Source organism: Ostrea edulis, chromosome 1 (assembly GCF_947568905.1).
Source record: "Ostrea edulis chromosome 1, xbOstEdul1.1, whole genome shotgun sequence".
NCBI classification, from domain to species: Eukaryota; Metazoa; Mollusca; class Bivalvia; order Ostreida; family Ostreidae; genus Ostrea; species Ostrea edulis.
In genome coordinates, this window is record NC_079164.1 from 75,043,174 (window position 1) to 75,066,355 (window position 23,182).

At 34.1% G+C, this 23,182-nt stretch overlaps 1 protein-coding gene across 2 annotated transcripts in view; it reads left to right on the top strand.

The window, feature by feature from the left end:
• Positions 1 to 348: 348 nt before the first annotated feature.
• LOC125681339 (high affinity cGMP-specific 3',5'-cyclic phosphodiesterase 9A-like) overlaps positions 349 to 23,182 on the top strand; it is a 38,351-nt gene continuing 15,517 nt past the window's right edge. The window contains exons 1-6 of one of the 2 annotated variants that reach the window (XM_048921376.2): positions 349 to 753; positions 7,623 to 7,772; positions 10,523 to 10,574; positions 16,263 to 16,365; positions 17,246 to 17,388; positions 22,164 to 22,305. In XM_048921376.2, coding sequence (XP_048777333.2) covers positions 666 to 753; positions 7,623 to 7,772; positions 10,523 to 10,574; positions 16,263 to 16,365; positions 17,246 to 17,388; positions 22,164 to 22,305 — 678 coding nt within the window. In that variant the 5' untranslated portion in view covers positions 349 to 665. The remainder of the gene's footprint in view (positions 754 to 7,622; positions 7,773 to 10,522; positions 10,575 to 16,262; positions 16,366 to 17,245; positions 17,389 to 22,163; positions 22,306 to 23,182) is intronic. The other variant, XR_008801977.1, reaches the window with a different exon arrangement.

Genomic DNA, 23,182 nt, shown 5'->3' on the forward strand with positions numbered 1-23,182 from the left:
GAAAAGATACCAAAATTTTCATGTACATGCATGTTTTCTTCTTCTGTATTTCAAGAAAAATGCAATACACATTTTACAATGCCAGTATTATATTTCAAAAACACGTGTAGTTTAGATCTAGGCCTACATAATTTTTAACAATTTTTAATATAGGCCTAGATGATCAGTAGATCTTAATAGGCTCTTCTTGTACATTTTCTAAATTGAATTTTCTTCTTCTAAATCTTAGACAATAACTCTAGCAGTTCAAGGAGGGAAAATATTGATTAAATTCAAACCCTCTAGACATTCTGGTCATTTAAACTTTTTGTGTTCATCATTCTTATTATCATATGACGTCAATCAAGCGGAAGGGGATTTGTCGACCATCGATTCCGAAAGACCTTACCAATATTTTAACTCTCGGTGTAGGTGAACTTGTTTGACTGTCATTCTATAAATTAAAGCTAGTTACTCCAGTATATTTTCATTTCCATTTCACAATATAATTCTTTGCACAAACTGTCGTTATATATTGCGAGGAAATTCGGAAACATTGATCCGGGTCCTTTCGGATCTCTTTCACTTCACACAGGCACGTACTGACGACATACACTTCTCACAAGATGTGTGATGATTGCCTGCATCCTTTTATCGGTATGCTCGTCACTGATTGAAACTGGATTATGGCCACGAAGGTTGTATATTTTACCGTTGATGGAAAGCCAGAGCAGGCCGAATTTAGGTCGGATGATACGGCTGACGAACTGAAAGGTAACTTAGAATTTACCGTAAATTTATTTCTCGTGCACATGCATTGCGTAAACATGATAAACATGTCAAAAGTGGAAAGGGAAGATGTAATTCTTTACACCCACTATATTTACATGCATTAGATAATATGGTAAAATTTGTTTGTAGATTACGAGATATTTTACTGAAACTTTCCCATTTTTACGTCAAAACTCGCGCACTCGGAGGGCATGTTTTCCTTTCAGTTTTCTTTTTATGCAGAAAATCAGGCCTAGAGCTGTATTTGAAATAATGGAAAGCATTCCAACTGCTCCTAAATTTTATATGATTTCTGTTTTGCTCAAAATCCTCACTATGTAATGTGTTAAATATTGTCATTGCACATTGAAATGTTAACAATCATGTATGCTGTATGCCCGAGAGGGCCCTAATTTGGAAATTAATCATATTCTATTCTATAAAATATTTTGGTCTATAAAGAAATATGATACAGGCCTACTTTAAATCATGTTAATCAGAACTTACATGTAAATAATGTATTTTGTGAATGTACCTATCTGATACAATAAAAGGAGTACTTTGCTCTGTGTATAGAGTTCACAAATTATGAGTAGAAAATGTCCATAATAATTGATCATGGACTTCATCAGATAGTGAATCAATTAATGATCAGTTCATAAATGGTTCATTAGTTGTACTAGATGAGTTACTGCTCTAATCTGAGTGACCAACTGGAGACTGCAGAGACAGGATTTACTGAGATAAATGGTCAAGAGATAAATGAAATAATTCTCAGTTGAAAGCATTAGTAAAGTTTTATCATTCAATGATCCCAGGATGAGAAATTACCCTAACTACCTGTAGACAATTCTGTTTATTTTTATCAAACTGTGACATTTTATCAATCTAGCAATTGTCCCAAATCATATAGAGCTAATATAGTGAAATCTTGAGCCAAAGGTTTAAGGGAAATGAATTAGTTATTTTTTCCCATATATATATATATATATATATATATATATATATATATATATAAAATATATTTGTATATGTTTTTCTGCTCATTGGCAAACTCATCGATAAAACAGATGGATCATTTAATTGGTGCCACAACAAAACCTTGATGGGATTTGAATCAATTAGAATTTGTGATGTGTACCGAATGTGTATATTATAATTGTATATATGGCAATACCTGCTTCTCAAATAGCAATACCTGCTTCTCAAAATAAGCAAACATGGATGACTCTGATTGTGCATTTATTTAGAACTACCATTGGTTGTTTTTGTTCTGTATATTTTAAGACAAATTATGCATTCTTTCCTTGGCATGTAGGACATATAAACCAATAACATGTTATTTAATGTTTGTTCCTGATCTGTATGATGTTTTCAGACAAATCTGAGCTTGTAGCACATATAAACCAATAAGGCCAAATAAGATAATATGTGTGGTTCCGGTTACACTCCCTTGAAAAATAGGGTAGGTAGGTAGGGATTTTATTGTATTTATTTTTTATATGATAGATTTTAGATGGAAACACAATTTTCTTTTACTTTCACCTCTATGCATGTACCATTTATATATGCTGTGATATATCCCTATCAAAATTGGTAGGGATCACCCTAGTTTTGACAATTGTTCTATATGATATTTCAACCAGAGTACTGTTTTCAAGCCCTTACAAGTTTTTAAATCTATCCAACTTTTTCAAAAATAAGGGGGGGGGGGGGGGTGTGTGTGTGATCGCTCAGTATGATAAAAAAAGAAACAACCCTGAAATTTGCACTATCGTTTTTGTAAGCACTCTTTAGTTCTAAGTTACTTTCTGTCTAATATATTAGATGACCTACATAGTAAGTGTTTACAGCTTAGCATATTAGTGGTATCTAATCTATATATTTTGTCTATATAGATGAACTTACAGTCAAGCTTCACCTGAAGGAAAACGGGTGAAAAACCTATATGTATAGTGGTATATATTATGCACCCCTTCTCATATTAAGTGAAAATCTTGAAAAAAGTGTGCATTACATTTGGCAAATATGGTAATTGATTTTGGAAATAGTAAAGAAAAAGTTTAGGGTCAGGGGTAAAAACTAGGGGAGGTCGGGTGTCCGGAACCACACACATTTTTTTATTTGGCCTAATGTAAAATATCAAAGAGTTTCAATTTCAATTTCTTAGTTGCCTTTCCGATTTGTTGCCCATAATCCTTGGATTTGCATATCTAGCAATGGCTTTCCAGCAAGTTTGCTCACATTAAGACATGTCTGATGTATGAAAAGATTAAATGAAGCATGGGTAGCTGAAGATGATGAACTCTTGTGTGCATGCGTTCTGACTTTTCTATGATTCTCTCAATGGTGGAAGTGAATGTGTGTAATGTATTTTTAAAATGATTTTAAGTATTGAACCCGATTATAGCAGATAGTCATGACATAAAAATAGCAGTTGATCACATACATTAGTAGCTGACAGGTAATTGATTTTCAATTATAGAATTATTATTATTATAAATTTAAAGCACTAAAGCATACATATTGCATGGATTAAGAAATTTTGTTTTTATTTAATACGTACTTAAAGACATAGGGTCTAAGATATTGGTGACATTTTACACGTTCCAAAAAGGTGGCAAAATTTAAGATCATAATTAGAAAATCACAAAAAGTTTTTCAGAATGTTTAGAAACACATTGGATACGATAGTAATTACAAAATAATTCCCTGTTCTCATTTGCCTAAACTCAGCAGGTACCTGTTCGCATCTGTAGCCACCAATCAGCAGAGTACCAGTTTAATATATTGTCATCCAGACAAAAATATTTTTAAAGGGCTAAAACGTCAAAATGACTTCAATTTCAATGCGCTGCAGCTATAGATAACTCATAATTAATACTACAAATTTGTTTTTTGGAGTTCTTGCAAAATATTGTGATGTCATTTTTGAGATAAAAGATAGACCCTATGCCTTTAACAAATTGCAGATGGAAACTACACTGTACTTGAATTTTTTTTTATACGTATTAGTATATGGTTTGAAAGAATTTCGAATAGGTTCTAGCTTTGATAACTTTTATTTTATGATTTTTAGGGTTAAATTGTAGTTTAGTAAAGAAAAATACACCTATTTAGGGGTTCCTTTGCCTACAAAATAATTTGTCAGATATATCACAACTGTTCTGGTATTTTTTAAGCAGTTTGCGATCATATGACCACTATTGAATTATTGGTGCTATATTTCTTCCTCTATTTTACAATGGTCTGTATTGAATAAATTTATTTTCATAATTTTTTTCTTCAAAATTTTAGAACAGCACAGACATGATACACAATGCATGTTTGAAAAAAGAGTAACTTTGAAAATCAAATCATCAAATGGGGAAAATGGTCAACATGATTAAAGAGTGTAAAGCTCATGTATTAAAAAATCATTCCACTCACACCATCGTTTTCTTGAAATTATAAAGTTTTGATCAAACATTTTCTTCTTCTTGGATATAATGTCAGATTACAAATATAAAAATGAAATCATAATAGTTTTTCAAAATTTTTAACATTTTTTTTTTAAAATTCTCAATAGAATATCAAACTGATTGAATTTTTTTTTTTAGCAATTTTTATATCAAATACAAACCTCTTTTGACAGTCTTGTCAGACTTCACAAATCCTGTATTATACAAAGATATTCATGGATCGCAAGAAGAAAAAAATGCATTAAAATTTCTGCTTCTGTCATAAACATAATTGACAATCTGAAGTTTTGATATGTTTAAATATTTGTTAGTACCTAGTAACTGTAATTAAACCATATCAAACAGAAATCCCTAGTAACTGAATTCATGTGTCTAGTAAAATCCTTATATCATATTTTTATAATTCTGTTATTATACCATCTCATTTTCCTATTTTGATTCACAGATTTTGATTTGTACATGTATAAGGCATAAATGGATATATATATATATATATATATATATATATATATATATATATATATATATTTAACTTTTCCTGTTACCATGCTGTGAAGCAAGTCATAAATGATACATGTATACATGTTCTTTCTCATATACTGAAGTAGTTTAGTTTTGTGATTTCATAAACATGAAGTGGATATATGTTGCATGTATTATAAAGAATTAAAAAAAAAGAAGTAAGATTTATAGTGATATTAATGTATCAGTAGTGATATGAATGGTACAGAGATATAGTTGCACCTTTTAAAATTGCTAGTTTTCTACAACTATTTTGTACTTTTGAGGACACCTGTGACCCCCTGGCCCTCTCATCCAACTTGCATATATAGGCCCTACTCTAAGTTTGGGATGTACATCCCTTAGAAAAACTATGATCCATTTCAACTTTTTGTATTGGATTCTGTTTTAGCATTTCCATAAACACATTGCACATGAGTTATTAGCTGCAATAATGTAGCCCTCTCTGATTTTTTTTTTTTTTTTTTTTTTTAGGGAGGGAGCCCTATCCCGAAAACGCCAGAATAAAAAAAAATGGATAGGGCTACATTATTGCAGCTAATGAGTTATTGATACAGTAACAACTTTGTTTCCAACTAGATTTTAAATGATCAAGAGTTTTATCTTGGACATCTTAGAAGGGGGATATTAATTTTATTTAAGGTGCAGCATGTCATAATCAGAGAAACACTTGATGTGAGGGTAAATATTTATAATCTGCTGTCTTTTTAACTTAATTAATTCAGAAGAATGCAAATGCCAGTGATAAGTGCTTCTTGTGGGGTTGTGAAAACATTACAATCAGCACTGGTCCTCATGGCACAGTTCCGGCCATTGTATCTTGGCTAACATAGAGATACCTCATCTTGATAATCGATGAGCAAAATAATCCCCCACATAGGAAGGACCTTGGAAAATTCAATTGTATCCTTGCATTGAAAATGTGTCTAATTTGTGGATCATGTTTCAATACATATTTGAAAATTTAAAGATTTAAATTTGAATTGTTTGAGGAGAAAGCTTGACTGAGTTGAGCTTATTATGCTGTTTAGATTGTGTTCTAATCTAGATATATATATAATTATGCCATTCATCTTGTTAACTGTGACTTAGGTAAGGTTTGCAGATCCATCCAATCTAAAATTTAAAATTTAGCTAGCATTTCAAAGTGCACATGTATCACTTTTAAGTTTATGATGGTAAAAAACATTGATGGGGGAAATTTTATGTATACATAGCCCAAGTACAGTGTACACATGTCATGTGGAATTAACTACTAAGTGCATTAATGTATACATATATCAGGAACATTCCTAACAGCATACAATAAATTTAGTGAGACATTTTGCTAAGCTATGAAGTTATTCAGGCAATTCATGTTTTAATGCCTTTGTAATGTTAATGCACACTTCTCCAGCAGTATTTGAACGAGTTCGTTTTAGTTGATTTGGTCAATATTGACTTAAGAAATTATTGATTGTCAAGTCAGAAAGAAATGACAATAACATGGACATATTGTTATTTCAAGTGTGTTGTAAAGTCATAATATTGGTTTTATGTCCAAACACTCTTGGCTTTTAGTGCATGATCAATGACTGTCATATGAAGGGTTCTTTTGGTTCAAGGTTAGAGTATATGTACATAGTGGCTACACAGTTTTAGAACATGGGAATTCACAGTTCACTTGTATGTACCATAGGAGTTATCTAGAGTATTCAAAGAAATGACTTTTCAACATGTCATAGAAATTCAATTGCCCCCAAGTATCATCAGCAAAGAGTTCAAATAGCAATTAATACTCCAAAAGAAGACTCTTGTGAAGGTGATCTGCAGGATTTGATAGAAACATACATGGGTGTAAATAGTTTTTGCTGAAGTAGTTAAAATTAAGGGGGGTATCTAATGCATGGTTTGTGAAACAAGAGTGTCCTAGCTTGATCACAGCACAGGTTGTGGTTAAAAATTCTTATTACATTTACCATTTGTAAGGGTGTCTATAAGGGTTTCTACAAAGATTGAACAGCTCAGCTAAATTTTCATTTAGCCCTTTCACTCATAGTTCAAAAGTGATAAATGATATTATAGTTTTCAAAAAGTGGGTCAAAGTTCAAGGTCTGATTATCATACAATTGTCAAGTATCCAAGCTGACTTGTACAGTACAAATGTTATCAGCAGTGTTATTTTTTATAAATATTAAGTTGGTCGATGTGAAGTCCACAACTTGACAAGGTTGTCATATATGTGGTTACCCTAGTGTTCAAAAGGCCTTGTCACACACATCTCCTAGACTTCAAAGCCCCCTCACATATCAATTAAAAATTATAATCATTGTTAAAGTTGTCATAAAGGGGTTGAAGGTCAAGATATTAGCATCATTAGAAAGGCCTTGCCACAGGGATGCATTGATTGGATTTAACACATTTTTATTGTCTCAAAAAAGTTACAATTTGGAATTGCATGGACTCATTTTGTAGACATTAAATTGATCTCTGCCTACACTCGCACATTCTATAATCATTGTAAAACAGTGTAAATATAAAAATGATATTCATTGGATGTAAGGTTACTCTTACAAAATATGAATGGTGTTTTGTGAGTTCAAAAGTTCAGTGCTTTCAATAAATTCATAAGAGCTGGAAGTGAAAATTACTTTTGATGTGGCTGAAGATTTGGAAGAACAAAGTTCCAAGAGGGATGTATAATCCAAGAATACGCAATTTCCAAGTTGTTCTATAGTTGTTTGCTTTGGTTGAACTCTTGCAACAAGCTACTATGTCTCTACAATCTGACTAAAATTCAGACCTATATATTATAAACATTATAGGTCTATACTTTAGTCAGATTTGATGTCCGCATGGATGCAACAGAAACAAGTCCTGTACATAAGATTTCTTGGTTTATTTCAATAGAAACATTTCGTGCAGCTGCTGAAGCCAATTCCGATGACATTCTGAAGCTATACAACACAAAAGGCAACCTTGTCAACATCTCTCCGAAATTACCCGAGAACACCCCAGACACGAGATACAAGTTGGAGGTGGTGGCCTTGCACTGTAATGGTAGGGAAATGTTTGTAGGTTCCTTAATTAGTCATCAAACACTCACAATTAATGTTTTAATCTCAAGTACAAACATAAAATGCAGTCTTAATCTGTTACTGAATTGACATAATTTTACTCCAGGTAATAGATCACCATTTCTATATCTATGACGAGGAGTGTCGTACTGTGAATCTGTTCACTTGTCCATAGACAATTTTGCCTGGAGGTTATCTTTTACACTATGAATTAATATTTAGCTGCCTAGCACAAATGTTTAAAGAGTTAATGTTATTCCCCCCATCATTATTGGCATAGACAGCCAGATGGAAGTTTTTTGAATGGTCTATTTCAAGCCTTTTCATATGCAAGGGCGATGTATATGTTGATGTTCATTACCTGTTAGGATTTGGATGCTGCATATCTGACACATATTTAATTTTCTGAGTGAGTGACCAGGTTATAGATTTTTGAGCACTTTAAAGATTTTTGAATGGTTCATATCCTAGAAACTATGAACCTTACATAATTTTAACTTTCATATAGGATGCATCAATGGATGAAAACAACTGCTCATGATTCTGATGCTGCAATTATCAGACCTACTGTACTCGCCTATAAGTCGGATGTTTTGGAGTTAAATTTGGGTCCAAAACTCTATGTCCAACTTATAGGAGGGTCCTAAGAAGATTAGTATTTTTCTGGACGGTGCAAGACCAATTCAAATTAATTGATAGATTGTCATCCCCGCCCGTCCCTCAAAAAAGGGCCCGCCCCAATTTTTTTTAATTTTCTCAAAAATTTCAATTTCAAACAAACTTGCTTCCCAATGACATGAGTGAATGATTAAAGTCAGAATGTTGGTTTTATATCTTCTACCAAGGATTCTTTGAATGTTAACATGATTAACACTTTGTGTGATGCCTTTTGTCATTAATTTTTTTCTCGGGAAATAAAAATTAAAAAATAAAATCCTCTCACCCGCCCAATATTTTTTTGTCACCCTGGATGATAATCTACTAATTAAGTTGAATTGGCCTAATGTATAGCCTAGTAATTTTTAAACAACAAAACCATGGACGAAATAAACAAACTAACTGTTTAATTTGTTGAGAATAAAAAATGAAATATCGATGTCATATCCCAAAATATTATTGGAACACCGATAAATTTATACACAAGAGTATTGATATGAAATTGATTTGTCGAAAAAAATATCAAATATCGGCGCAAAATATTAAACATTAGAGCATTGATTTGAAATTATCAACTGATTTTTGAAAAAAGTTAGACTGACTTATAAATGGGTCAATGGCAATTCCCTCCAAAATAACCTATAAACTATACAACCGACTTATAGGTGAACCGACTTATAGGTGAGTATATATGGTACATGTAAAATTTACCAGATGACCAGGTTATAGTTTTTGCATGAGGTCCTGAGTCCTTAATAGCAAAGTCACTTGCATGTGTCAAGCGTATATTGTATATAAGGATGCACATGCACACCCGTTATTGATCCAGATGCCCCATCTGACGTATATTTTCTGGTTAAGCACTTAGGTTATACTTTTAGCAGCATTTCCAATCCTAGATGTAATAAATTGTATGTGTTTCATAGTTGCATGTGGATCTGGATTGGAATAGGTCCTCAGTACCCCATGCTTGTTGCAAGAGGTGACTGAATGGGGCAGTCCTTCAGATGAGACATAAAAACTGAGGCCCCATGTCACAGCAGGTGTGACACTATAAAGATCCCTACTTGGTCAAAGGCTGAAAGCGCTGAGCATAGGCCTAAGTTTTGCAGCCTTCACCGGCAATGGTGACGTCTCCATATGAGTGAAAGATTCTCGAGAGGGACGTTCAACAATATACAATCAACGCAATCATACTTGCATGGATGATTCATCTATTTGTATTCATACAATCATTAATGATTCAGATGTTGCATCTATATTAGTAACCTATGTTTTCCAGATCAATGATCAGGTTATAAGTTATAGATCCATTTCTCAGATAATGTAACTTCTATGTTGCATGCTATGTATGATGCGTTTATGGATGCACACAATCGTTCATATTTTGAATGTTGTGCTTAAGCCATATATATCTGGATGAGTGACCACATTATAGTTTTTACAGCGGGTCCATTCATTAGTAACTGAAATATACTGATGAGCAATTATCGTAAAATTCAAAAATCAGTTTTGTAACAAGTTATTTATTTGAAATTAGAGATAAAGTAAGATGCTCTCAAATTTACAACCCCCCCCCCTCCCCCATTCAAACATGCTAATGACAAAAGGATGTGCTTTAATCCTACTGCAAGGTCATTTAGACATTGTAAAAGCAACTGGTAAAAAATACACTACATCATCTTAGAGTGGAGCTCAAACAAGCTTGACACAAAGGTTGAATAGGATGTGCAGTGATTTTAGTGCAGGATTATTTAGACAAATTACCAGTACACCCCGAGATTTCCAAATTTCATGAGATTATAATTTCATTGAGAATCGCATATAAGTCTCCTCCGAGTTATCCTAGCCCAAGGTCATTTTGGAAAAGTCATGAGGAGAAAAAGCACATAATCCTTGTCTAGAAAATTTCTTTACAACATAGAAACATTTAGCATTCAATTTAGACTATATGAAAGAAAATAAAGTACAGAAAGAGTAATTGGTGTTAAAGAAGGGTAGAAACACTGTTGTGTTTACTAAACCAGATAAGATATCTGTTTATCCTGACAATGACTGAGTTTCATCTGATTTCAGACAATGTCTTGACAACACAGTTCGGGGCAGTGATCGTTAATTTGGAATCAAGGTAAACTTTCATCCAGAGATTTTGAGATATTTAATGACTGGAAGGCAGAGTAGACTAAACAATCACAAAATCACTCTGGCTGGGTATCAAAATCTGCTACTCATATGATTGAATAGATCATTGCATGCCCATACAATTTCAGCATTTTAAGGTTAATGTGCCATATTATGACAATTTCAAATCAAAACCTATGTCTTGTATTTCCAGAAATTATTCACACAAACATATATTGATGTATTTTATCGATCACCTCCACATTGCAATGCCCCATTTTATGGATGTATTATTACACTACATGTACTACATATAGATGTATTAAATGTAGATATGTTAAAAACACACAAATTCAGTATGTAGCGCACTCTGACATGTGAAATGAGATAAACATTTAGTACTCAAAAATATTTTATTCCCCCTCTCATGTATACATAGTAGATAGCCTACAACTAGTATAATTATATGTTGACTACAAGTACAGATTGATGACATGCAGTTTGGCTTCATGCCCGGTAGGAGCCCACAGACGCAATCTTCATCATATGCCAAGTCATGGAGAAACATCAGGCAGCAAACAAACCATTGTACATGGCATTAGTAGACTTGGAAAAAGCTTTCGACCGTGTCCCGAGAAAGGTCATCTGGTGGGCCCTACGTAAGTTGGGAGTTACGGAATGGCTGGTTCAAGTGGTGACGTCTATGTACACCAATGTACGTAGTAGGGTACGAGTCAGTAACAGCTACAGCGATGAATTTGAAGTTGGAGTGGGCGTCCATCAAGGATCAGTCTTAAGTCCCCTTCTATTCATCATTGTGCTCGAGGCTCTATCACTAGAATTTCGCACCAGCTGCCCATGGGAGCTCCTATATGCTGACGACCTGGCAATAATTGACACCTCGCTTGAATCACTCAAGGTACGTCTGGACAGATGGAAGAGTAGCATGGAGGAGAAGGGTCTCAGAGTGAACATGGGTAAGAACAAGGTCAGATTCGCTGGTCCCAACCTCGACTTATTGAGGAAAACAGGCAAACACCCCTGTTTTGTTTGTCTGAGTGGAACAGGCAGCAACTCAATCCTCTGCGCACACTGTTCAGAATGGGTGCACAAAAAGTGCAGTGGCATAGAGGGCCCTCTCAAAGCTGATCCTCACTATAAGTGTTTGCGCTGCGCTGGTGCGGCAAGACCAATAGATGGCAGACCAATGACGGAGGTTGGTATTGGTGACAGCAAGCTTGAAGTAGTGACAGACTTTTGCTACCTGGGCGACATGCTGTCATCAGGTGGAGGTTGTGAACTCGCAGCAGCTACACGTTGCAAGGCTGCCTGGAAACAGTTTAGAGAACTTCTACCAATCTTAACCAACAAGCACCTACCAACAGCTACTAGAGGGCGTGTCTACTCCTCATGTGTCAGAAGTGTGCTTATGTATGGCTCCGAAACTTGGGCTGTTTCTGCTAACACTAAAAAGAAATTGCAGCGTAACGACAAAGCAATAAGATGGATCTGTTTGGTGAAGCCTGAGCAAACCATTCCGTTTGAATCCCTCCTCGCTCAAGTCAACTTAAAAAGCCTCGCAGACATCATGCAGAAGAGCAGACTGCGTTGGCTGGGACACGTTGAGCGCAGCACTGGCTGGATTGCTCAAGTCCGACAACTGAACGTACCAGCGGAGAGGACCACTGGCAGACCCAGACTGTCTTGGGAGGATGTCGTGAAGCAGGATAGGAAAACCCTGGATATGGATTCCGTCAACCCTCATCACAGACAGGAATGGAGAGGAAGACTTAGATCAAGACTGGACAGTCAGGCCCCACCCTCAACAGAGGATTAATTGATGGCCTGATCAACAAATAAACTGGATATGATGATGATGACTGAGCTACGATTAGAGCAAGTGCAGTCACATGCATACATGTGTGAGTGGATCCAGAAATTTCCCCCATGGAAATGGGTTCCATATCCCACACTATTTTTTTTTAAAGGGTTCAAATTGAAATCATGGAATAATAAGTAGTATTTTACAACTGGAAATGCATACATATAGACAAATATATTTATTTTCTACCTAGCCCATGGATGGTGGTGGACCCTCCTCCCCACCCCCACCCACCCATGTCTTTGCCTGACATAGCCTCAACCAATGGAATTTAAGATATTTGATGTAAAAGAAAACGATAAAAATCGCTCAACAAGATAATCAAAATAATCATAAATCGATCTCTTTAATGGCAAGGGGGTTATTATCCTGAAAATTGATCTATTATCCCCATGTAGCAATGGCATTCATTTTAATTGAACACCATAATTGAATATTTCAGCATTCACATATTAGTAAATGTTTGACCCCCCCACCTTTATTTTGTTGTTGTAATTGTACATTGATTCAGAAATCCATTCATTAGCCAAGAATTAATCATGTTGATCTCGATCCTTTGATGTCAGATGTTTCTATAGACTTTATACAACCATGAATTTCTCTGTCATAGTGGAAGTGGCAAGGATCATATGCATGCATACTAAATTCACCCTTCAATTCCTATTTTAGATCTGCCGATTCTTCAGTTGTATTTTAAAAGATGTCAAAATGTAGACCGTTGCATCACACACCTATCATCTTGCCATGGTATTACATTCTCATTACACATTAGGCTTAATGCATTGTGTAGGGTATAGCTTCAGCTTGGACTTCTTCTGGACTTTAGTCATTAGAGCTGGCAGTATGAGCCAGCGCTTTGTGGAGTTATAACTTTTATAGTGCCTGCTTTCATTATGGCATCATGTTATTCTCAGGAAAGACCTATGAAATGAAAATAGAGACAACTTTTATTGTTCCTACTTTCATTATGGTACCATGTTATTCTCACGAGAGACCTATGAAATGAAAATAGAGACAACTTTTATTGTTCCTACTTTCATGTGTATATTTTATTTGCTTATACTACTTCAAGACGTCAAAGCAAAGAAAAAGTGGGAACCAACTCTTAAAAGTTGACATAAGGTTATAAATTCCTTGCCATTTGTTTTCATTCTTTCCTATAAAGCCTTGCTCTCTATTCACCTTATTTCTGTAGGAAACTGTGTACACTACACTGTTAGGTACACCTGAATGATACACTGGCTTATAGCTCTCGGAGCATGCATATCATTAGGGCTGAAACTAGGGTTGAGTATCGGTCAGAAAAATTTGATACGATATGAAATTTAACAATACACGATATATTGGGTTTTATTATTTATCAATGTAAAATCAAGCAAAAAACAGATAACAACAAAAATAAAAGCATAAAACAACTTTTCCTTTGTTCTTCTTCCTGGGACAAAGTAAAAAGAGAGAGAATTATAATAATTCACTGAACTTCAATCAAAGTATATGAATTCACGACTTCGTGCAGAGTAGCAACTTTTTTTCTCTCAATATGTCTCTATATATGATTGATTATCTCATTTCGAACTGATGCTGTTATGAATGTAAGAAAATCACATGCATATACATAATCAACATCTCCGGAGGTGCGAGTAGTTTCGCTACTTTTATGAAAGGTGAAGATAACAAACAGTGATCAATCTCATAACTGCTATAAGCAATACAAAATAGAGAGAGTTGGACAAACACGGACCCCTGGATATAGTTCGATATACCAGAGGTGGGATCAGGTTATTTAACACAAGGTTGTGATGCCAGTGCAAATGAAATACCAAATTAGTTGTCCCACCCGATGTGGTGACTACTGCTGAACACAGATTGCATTTTGCTTTCAAATTATTTTTAGGGGTTTTATTCATTGCATTCTTCTCGTACTTACTAATATTGATTCAAAGAAAATATCACTTCAAAATTCGATAACAGAAGCACACAATTGTAGTCAACCGAATTTTCGCTGTCATTTGAGCGAACGACTCACATGACTCAAAACAACGCTCGACAGTTTGTTAAAATGTTTTCAAGAGACTGTTTATGTGATGAAAGAACTTATAAAATCGATAATAGTAAGTACAAGAAGCATCGTTTTATTGATTAATTATGAGTTTAACTTTGAATTTGACTCCAAAGTATTTAAAATCTGCCCGAGAATGCTGCTTTCAACTGGAGGCAGTGAATTTCCAGTTTAAGTAATGGCACCGGTTCTGACGTTTTCCTGGCACGGTAAATATCAAAATCATAAAAAAGCCAGGAAAACGTCAGATATTTCGGACTAGTGGGAAAAATGCGCATGTGAATCTTGGATGATTATAGTACTTCTATTTTAATGACTGAATTCTGACAGAAATGAAAGTGGAATGTGAATACATGTATAAGAAATTTGAAAATATATGAGGGCAGGGACTGTTATGCTTCATGTTTGCATACTTTTCATGAAGCACTTCTAACATTAACATGCTCTTATGAAGTACATGTATACTAGAGTGAAGCATCACAGTCCATGCCCTGGTGTATTTTGAAAAATGAAATTTATTTCATAAGGCCAAAATAAATTAATAGTTTCTCAGGCACCACCGCATCCATATAAACTGTGCTGTATGGATTTTTTTTTTCTCCAATTTATATTTGTTTATTTTTGTAAATGAGGTAACCTTTAATTGCTGTAGATTTTTATGGTAAACTTTCAGAAGGTTATAATAAAATTGTAAGTAAGTTTGATCAAACAATTATTAAATACATAATCATTTATGTGCATGTGTTTAAGAATAATAGTATACACGTATTAAATAGTAAGTAATGTGGAGGTATTTTTTGTAAGAAAAATAAAAAATTTATTGCAAATTCCATATAAATGAAAAGGAAACTAATACTACAATGAACATAAAAAGGAGAGGTAACTCATGCTACATATAGTACGTACAGTAAAAAAAAGAAAAAAGAAAAGAAGATGCCTGCCTCCTCAAAATTTGAAATTTTTGGCCTGAGAAACTATTTATTAATTTTTTTGGCCTAAAGTTACCAGTATATATGATGCAATCTTTGGATATTATTGTAGGAAATAAAAGAAACTGTGTTTTATATCAAGCTGTATAAGTTATACACTTTATGCAAACCATACAATTGAACTCAATCGGATTATAAAGATCAAGCAAATTTCCTATTTAATCATGTATTCTCTGAGTTGGATAGTAAATGCCCCATTTTGAAATATTCATGATCATGTGACATATTGCACATGGATTTTAAAAGTCAACAATTACATGGTGGCGTGAAAGCCTGGACACCCCTCGGTGTGACGCATTCACTGATAAAAGACTGTCGGATCAAAACCAATTTGAGCAATGGAGGGGGAGTTAAATAAATTTCATGTTTAACAAGAAATCACCATTTGGTACGACTACATCCTGTAAACGAAATCCTCATCTCCCATGGTGTATCTAATAAATAAATAATTTTCTTGTGCACATCCACAGTAAACATCATTCCTTCAAAAATATGCATTAGAAAATCATTATTTTTCATGATTTATCATACTGATAAAATTTTGGTTTGGTTTTTAACATTGAGCAAAATATTACTGCACATATACCTTTAAATAACCCTTTTGATGGTATATCATCTGTATACCAAAAGTTTGTTTCATAGTTGACAGAACTTCATCCTTAATTCATAATCTTACTCTTAAGAGTTGTTTCTTCCTTCCACATTATATCATGCATGTATATTGATTATTGAAACCATATAACAGTCTTCCTTGATATGTTTCAGGATAGAAATGTTGGAAAAGAAAGTCTTTGTGGAAAATGGTGAGATTCCACCAGTGATAGGGGAACTAAAACACAAAGTGGAAAACTTTCGAGAAAAGCTGGAAGTAAGAGTTTGTTTTTGCAGTTATCCTTTGTGTTGTTCATTATGCCCCTGCCTTTGAACCTTTAAAGGGGAGGGGATTTTGTTTTGCACCTGTCTGTCAGATGGTCCATCAATCTGACCAATTAAGTCTTGTTCACCCAATATCTTAAGAACCATATATGCTTGACACACATTAAACTTGGTACACTGGTACATCTTAGAAAAGTAGATGACCCCTATTCATTTTGAAGTCACATGGTTAAAGGTCAATCCATTCTGGATACCTGATCATGAAGATATCTGCTCAATATCTTGAGAACCTTTCCATTGACAGAAATCAAACTTGGTACATTATAAGGAATAGACGAACTCTATTGATTTTTAAGTCACATTGTCAAAGGTCAAGGGTCAGACTGGTTATAGTAAAATATTGTCACCTCTATATTTTGAGAATCCTTGACAGATATCAAACTTGGTACACTGGTACATTTTAAGGAATAGATGATCCCTTTTGATTTTGAGGTCACATGCTTAAAGGCCAAGGGTCAATCCTCTTTGGACATGGGAAGATATTGTCTGCTGAATATCTTGAATTGTTTTGGCACTACTATCAAAGTATCAGTTGAATGATGCATGTGTATAACCCTTTTCAATTTTGCACTGGGGGGGGGGGGGGGGGGGGGATACATGTTTCTGAAAAAAAAAAATTTAATTCTTTTTCATTTAGAACTGTTTTTGAGGAAAAGTATATGTAATCTTTATTTTCATGAATGTATGTGGGGCAATTTTATGCTCTTGACTTCTTGAATGAGCAGTTACTGTAATATTTTTTCCTTCAATGAAATATTAAACTTTGAATAATACAAGTCATTCAACTGTTTTCATATCTGATAATTTTGAAGAATGTGGATCATTTGAGCTGGTTAGGACTATTCAAAGATATATCTTGTGGGACCTCACTAAGACCTTTCTGGGACAAGTCACAATCAATAAAGAAGACAGATGAACACATCAGAAATGTATATGAAAAGTTCAAAAAGATCAGGTATGTCTGCTTGTGTTATTCGGTAGGACTGGACACTGATAATTACTATCGTTATTGGGTAGGGCTGGACACTGGTACATGTTATCGTTATTGGGTAGGGTTGAACACTGGTACATGTTATCGTTATTGGGTAGGGTTGAACACTGGTACATGTTATCGTTATTGGGTAGGGTTGAACACTGGTACTTTGCATCAATGCTGTACCATGTTGTTTCAAAAGTACCAGTAATGGACTGTTTCATTTCTTAAAGGGGGAGTGCTGTTTAATCCATCTGTCAGGAATAAATTACTAGATTAGCAGAATATTTGATTACCCAATTTACCAAATGAGTAGACTGCTTATATATACCTCATGCTCCTCTACAAGAAGACCTTATGAATTAGCTTACTTTACTACTTGCTTCTCTATAAGAAGACTTTATAAATTGGCTTACTTTACTGCTCGCTCGCTCCTCTATAAGAAGACTTTATAAATTGGCTTACTTTACTGCTCGCTCCTCTATAAGAAGACTTTATAAATTGGCTTACTTTACTGCTCGCTCGCTCGGTAGACCACGTTTTCTGCTTAATATCTTGAGAACCATTCACTTCATTGTAATATTTCATATGTGGGTTGGTTATGAGTAGAAGAGGACCTTTATTGAATTTCAGATCAAAAGGCTAAAGGTTAAGGGTCAATCTACTCTGGACATAGGAAGATGCTGTCTGCTCAATATCTCGAGAACCCTTTCTTTGACAGACATTAAATTGGGACACTGATACATTATGAGTAGATGACCCCTATTGATTTTGAGGTAACATGGTCAAAAGTTAAGGGTCAGACTGGACATAGGAATACACTGTCTGCTCAATATCTTGAGATACCCTGTGCTTGATAGACATCAAACTTGGTACACTGGTACATCGTTAAGTAGGGCTGGATCAGTATATTTATTATCGATATACATCAGTATTTTTTAGCAATACAATAACCAATACAGCGAGTCCCGTATCGTTTAATATATTAAGAGTGGTTATTAACGTATCTTAGAGCGAGATTTCATGAACGAGTTAACAAATAAATTGAAAATATACGAACGAACTATCTAAATGTAATTTGCTCCATGACATGCATACAACGCAAACATGTGTCGAAAGTGCGCTTGGTGATGATACCGTGGTCTCAGTTTTCAAATATTACATATTTGTAGCTTGATAAGGCCAAGTAAAATTAATTAGTAGATTATCATTCAAACTTCACAAAAAAATGGGGCGGGTGGGAGGATTTTATTTTTTATTTTTCGCCATGGTATTCTTTACCTCGAAAATGCCTTTTCTCATTGAGAAAAGGCTTTATAAATCATAATTACATGTGTATTTGGGTTTCTAAAAGGCAAAGTGAAACAAAGTACGTTTACGATACCGGACCAGACATAAAAATATCCGAAAATCGTAATTTTGAAAAATAAAAAAAATCGGGGTGGGGCGATTTTCGAGGGGCGGGCGGGAATGATAATCTACTAATTTATTTTACTTGGCCTAAAACCAAAGTGTAACGTTTGTGTATAAAAACTAAATGGATATTAAGGAAAAGCAGATTTTTTTTATTATATAAAGTCTTTAATAGGTATGGATACTTTTGGGGGCATTAGTTTTAAAAGCACATGTTTTATGCTGCTGCTGAATATTAGAATTCAGAACAGAAAAATCATCAATTATAGATTTCATAGCCCTTTGGGCAAGTGATCCTCTGGACCCAGTTGTACGAAGGTTAGTTAACTTGTCATTAACTCTTTCATTTATTTAATGTTAACTAGACGTTAACTGTCAGTTAAACTTAAACTAACATTTGTGCAACTGGGTCCTGGTGACCATTAAGGGCCATGGGCCTGTTGTCTTCTCTATGAAGAAAAAGAGCAGTGCAGAGAGCAAATACTCATGAAAATAAATCCCTTGAAGAAAATATTGGTACAATGTAATAAATAATGTTATAAAAGTGAACTACAACTGTTATACCTGCCTTATGAATCATGGAAATAACAACAGATATTACCAAACCATGCGGTGTAATAATTACCAGAGGTACAGGAATTTATAACTATTTGGACTGTCACCTGCTGCAGGCTAAGGCCTTGTTTGGTTGTTGATTAATTGCATTTGCGATATCTTATGATTACCAGTTATAAACATTCCATTGAAAAAAACCTTACATTCATAATACATATGCTTCAATTTGTTATATACATACCAGTTTCTGATGTTTTTACATGCTGTTTTAACAAATAAAATAGTTTTGTGGATTATGATATAATTATGGACATAATTTGTCCTGACATTTGGTCCATCTTTTCATGTATAATAATATATATACCACAGATCATAATACATGTATTAGTATCAGGCATAACAGAGTGACAGTTTGGTTTGCCAGTACTGGTATTGCTAATTTGTACAAGTGTGCAAGTGATTGAGCTAGGTTAATCACATTATCATGTTATGATAATGTGTGAGTGTTGATCTTGTGGGATTCATGCACTGGGACAGCAAACTGCTGAAAATGATGGGGGCGTAAGCTTTAAAAGGACAACTGAAATCAATCAGTAGTGGGCCCAATCATTTCTGTCTTACATGTTGAAAAGATGGAATATAATTGATTGTTGCTGAAGGGGTTAATGCTGATGGTAGCTTTGGTTCAAGCTTTGAGAGTACATTTATTCGTGAAGAAAATAATAGATTTCTAGTGAAATCCAATAATTGAGCCAGAAAGGCATTGGGGGCAATTTGTTTCAACTTCCTCTTAGTTAATGGAATCTTTCTTTCATTGACTTTAATTGTGAGATAGAAATGAGGTTGATTAAAGGACACATCTCATGTTTTGAACGTATACAAAATTATATGCATTTTGTCTATAGAAATTAATTGTAATAGTTCGTTCAACAAAATGTTGTGATAATTAACCACAATACGGACTTAAATCTAAGCCCCGATTTCAAAAAGTCATGTTAAATAGTTTGGTAGTCATGTGGTACAGTGACGTCATATGCGACATACATCGATCAACTTGTTGTGAAAGTAGTGTTAGATATTTTTAAAAACTCTCGGTTTTAGGGGTCTAATTTATCTACCATGGACAACATTTATTTCAATGTTGACAAATTTCCCGAGTCTTATATGGTTTAGCCACCATTGCATACAAATAGCGACCCAAAGCCTTAAAAAGTAGTGAGGAAAGCGAGTCTGAAAAAATCGGCAATTGCAAGTAAATAATGTTTACTGTCTAAACACTATTTGGTCATGTTATTCCTTTAAACATCTGTAATTAGCATTGTTTTTTTTTTTAATAAACAAGGCAATTATTATTTAATTTATTTTTGGATTGAATAAATATTATGATACATATGATGTATCATCGACAACTAGGCCTAGGCTTATACTGTCACGGGTGCATTTAAAAATTTTTTTAAAATAAAAATAATCAAATATATAGTAGAAATCATAATACTTTATTCTAATCAAGCAATTTTATTTATCATTATTTTTTTTAATCTACACGTTAGGAAGTGGGGGCGCAGCATACTGCACGTATTGTTGTTACATACGCATTCATTAAAAAAATAAAAGCATTATAATTCAATTCAAAGTTAGGAAATTCAATATTTCATTATTTATAATTGAAAGTTCACCAGTTGGTAGAAACTGAGAGCACAAATTATACCTATATGTTATTACAAGGTGAGGGTCATTTGGTGTGAGTATATGTATTGAATTTGAAGAGCAGAATGGAATGCATTTGCTGTAACAGTGCTTATAGCTTCGATAGATTAACCATTTTTTCACAGTTTATCTACATCTTTGTCCGAATGCTTTTTTGAAAAAGTACAGGGACACATTAACACGTTTCAGCACCCGAATATAGAAAAATTAAAGTTAGTGAACATATAGATGTATGTGGCCACGGACAATTCAGTGTATTTCCGTTTTATAAACTTTATACAGAAAATACTATTTCCTGACGAGAAAAGAAAGACACTTTATTAAGACTTTAAAACTGGCTCTCAATAGCTTACTGTGAATATGTTTACTGTTACTATCTATGACGTCATAATATGCTTAACGTAAAAACCTTTTCCCTTCATTCGTTTATGACGTCGTTATGTACGTGAAATGTTAGGACGCCTTTGTGACGTCAGGCCATTTCAAAACTATTTTAAAATGTAACGCCTGAGGATTATAAAATGAAAGTGCTTGCGTTAAAATTTTAACTTTGTGTACTATTTATTCTATTTCTTTTCATATATATATATATATATATACACACATACATATACACACAGCATCCTGGTATTTGATTTGACACATTGTCCTTCATGTCTTTAGGTAATCGGCATGATTTCTACAACACAGAGCTTTATCTTGTATTAATAAAAATATTTTTTTAAAGTGTATTTTCATGCTAGAATAGATATACATAATTACAAGTAAGATTTCTCATGTATAACAATGCGTCACAGTCACTTATTACTTGGAGCACAATCCTCACATTTTCCAGTTGCTTTACACAAATTCTTATAAATAACAATGTTTCATTGGAATCCTGTTGGCAAACAAATAAACAAACAAGCAAGCCGAGCCAAAAATGGCTTTCTTGATGAAAGCATATTCAATTGAATACACTTTGAACATGCATTATGAACTTTTATATAAAAGCAGTTATGACTACCTGTCTAATTTATAAAGATGTACACAAGAACTGATGCTAATAATTAGATAATGATCAATGTCTTTCATGATTTCAGTCAAGTTCAAGTCACCGATGAAGTGCGGGAGTATCTTAGGAAACCAACGTTTGATAACTGGCAATGGGACGATCCAGAAATGATAATCTTGCTGCGACAAATGTACATAGACCTTGATCTCATCTCCAGATTCAATATAGAGGTATGACCCTCTTAAATGGTAGATGTTTTACAGGGTGTTGTGAAATCTAATCTCCAGATTCAATATAGAGGTATATAATCCGCTTAAATGGTAGATGTTTTACAGGGTGTTGTGAAATCTAATCTCCAGATTCAATATAGAGGTATATAACCCGCTTAAATGGTAGATGTTTTACAGGGTGTTGTGAAATCGAATGAGAAATTCATTTCTCTCACGTTGGATGAAAAAGTATTATTCTCTTTACCTCATATATGATATCTTTTTTGAGTGAATATATATTTGAAAATGTGCTTCTTTGAAACAGCTAGGTTTTCTGTTGCTAGGGTTTGCTTTTGAAAAGTGGTATTTTAAAACTCTATTGTTATAGACTGTGGTGTAAACTATCAGGGAATGCTAATATTTGTTTGGAGGTCTTGAAGCAAATTAGGACTCTCATTTGAAGCCTGCATGGCTAGTATTACCATGAAAAAGCACATTAATCCAGATTTGTCTCTCATCTTAAGGCTTATAAGCTGAGACAGCATCATGTAGGAAGATGAAAGGGAAAATCAATTTGTGTTCTTGATGAAAAACCTATACTTAGGATATTAAAGGAGACTTAGATGTAAGATGAACTTTAATTGGGATTCTCTGAAGCATCAAGGAAATTTTGGTATATATGTGGAATTCTCAGAAACACCAAGGAGCGTTGGGTGATAAGTGGGATATGCCAACCCACCCCCAGATCAGTATTCTTCTCCATTTGGGAATATGTAAAGCGATTTTAAAATTGAAATTATAGGTTATAGAAACCACCCAACCTTTCACAGGAGGGATATCAAGGGTGGGCATGTAATACCCAACATTCCTTGGTGTTTCAGAGAATTTCAATGTAGGT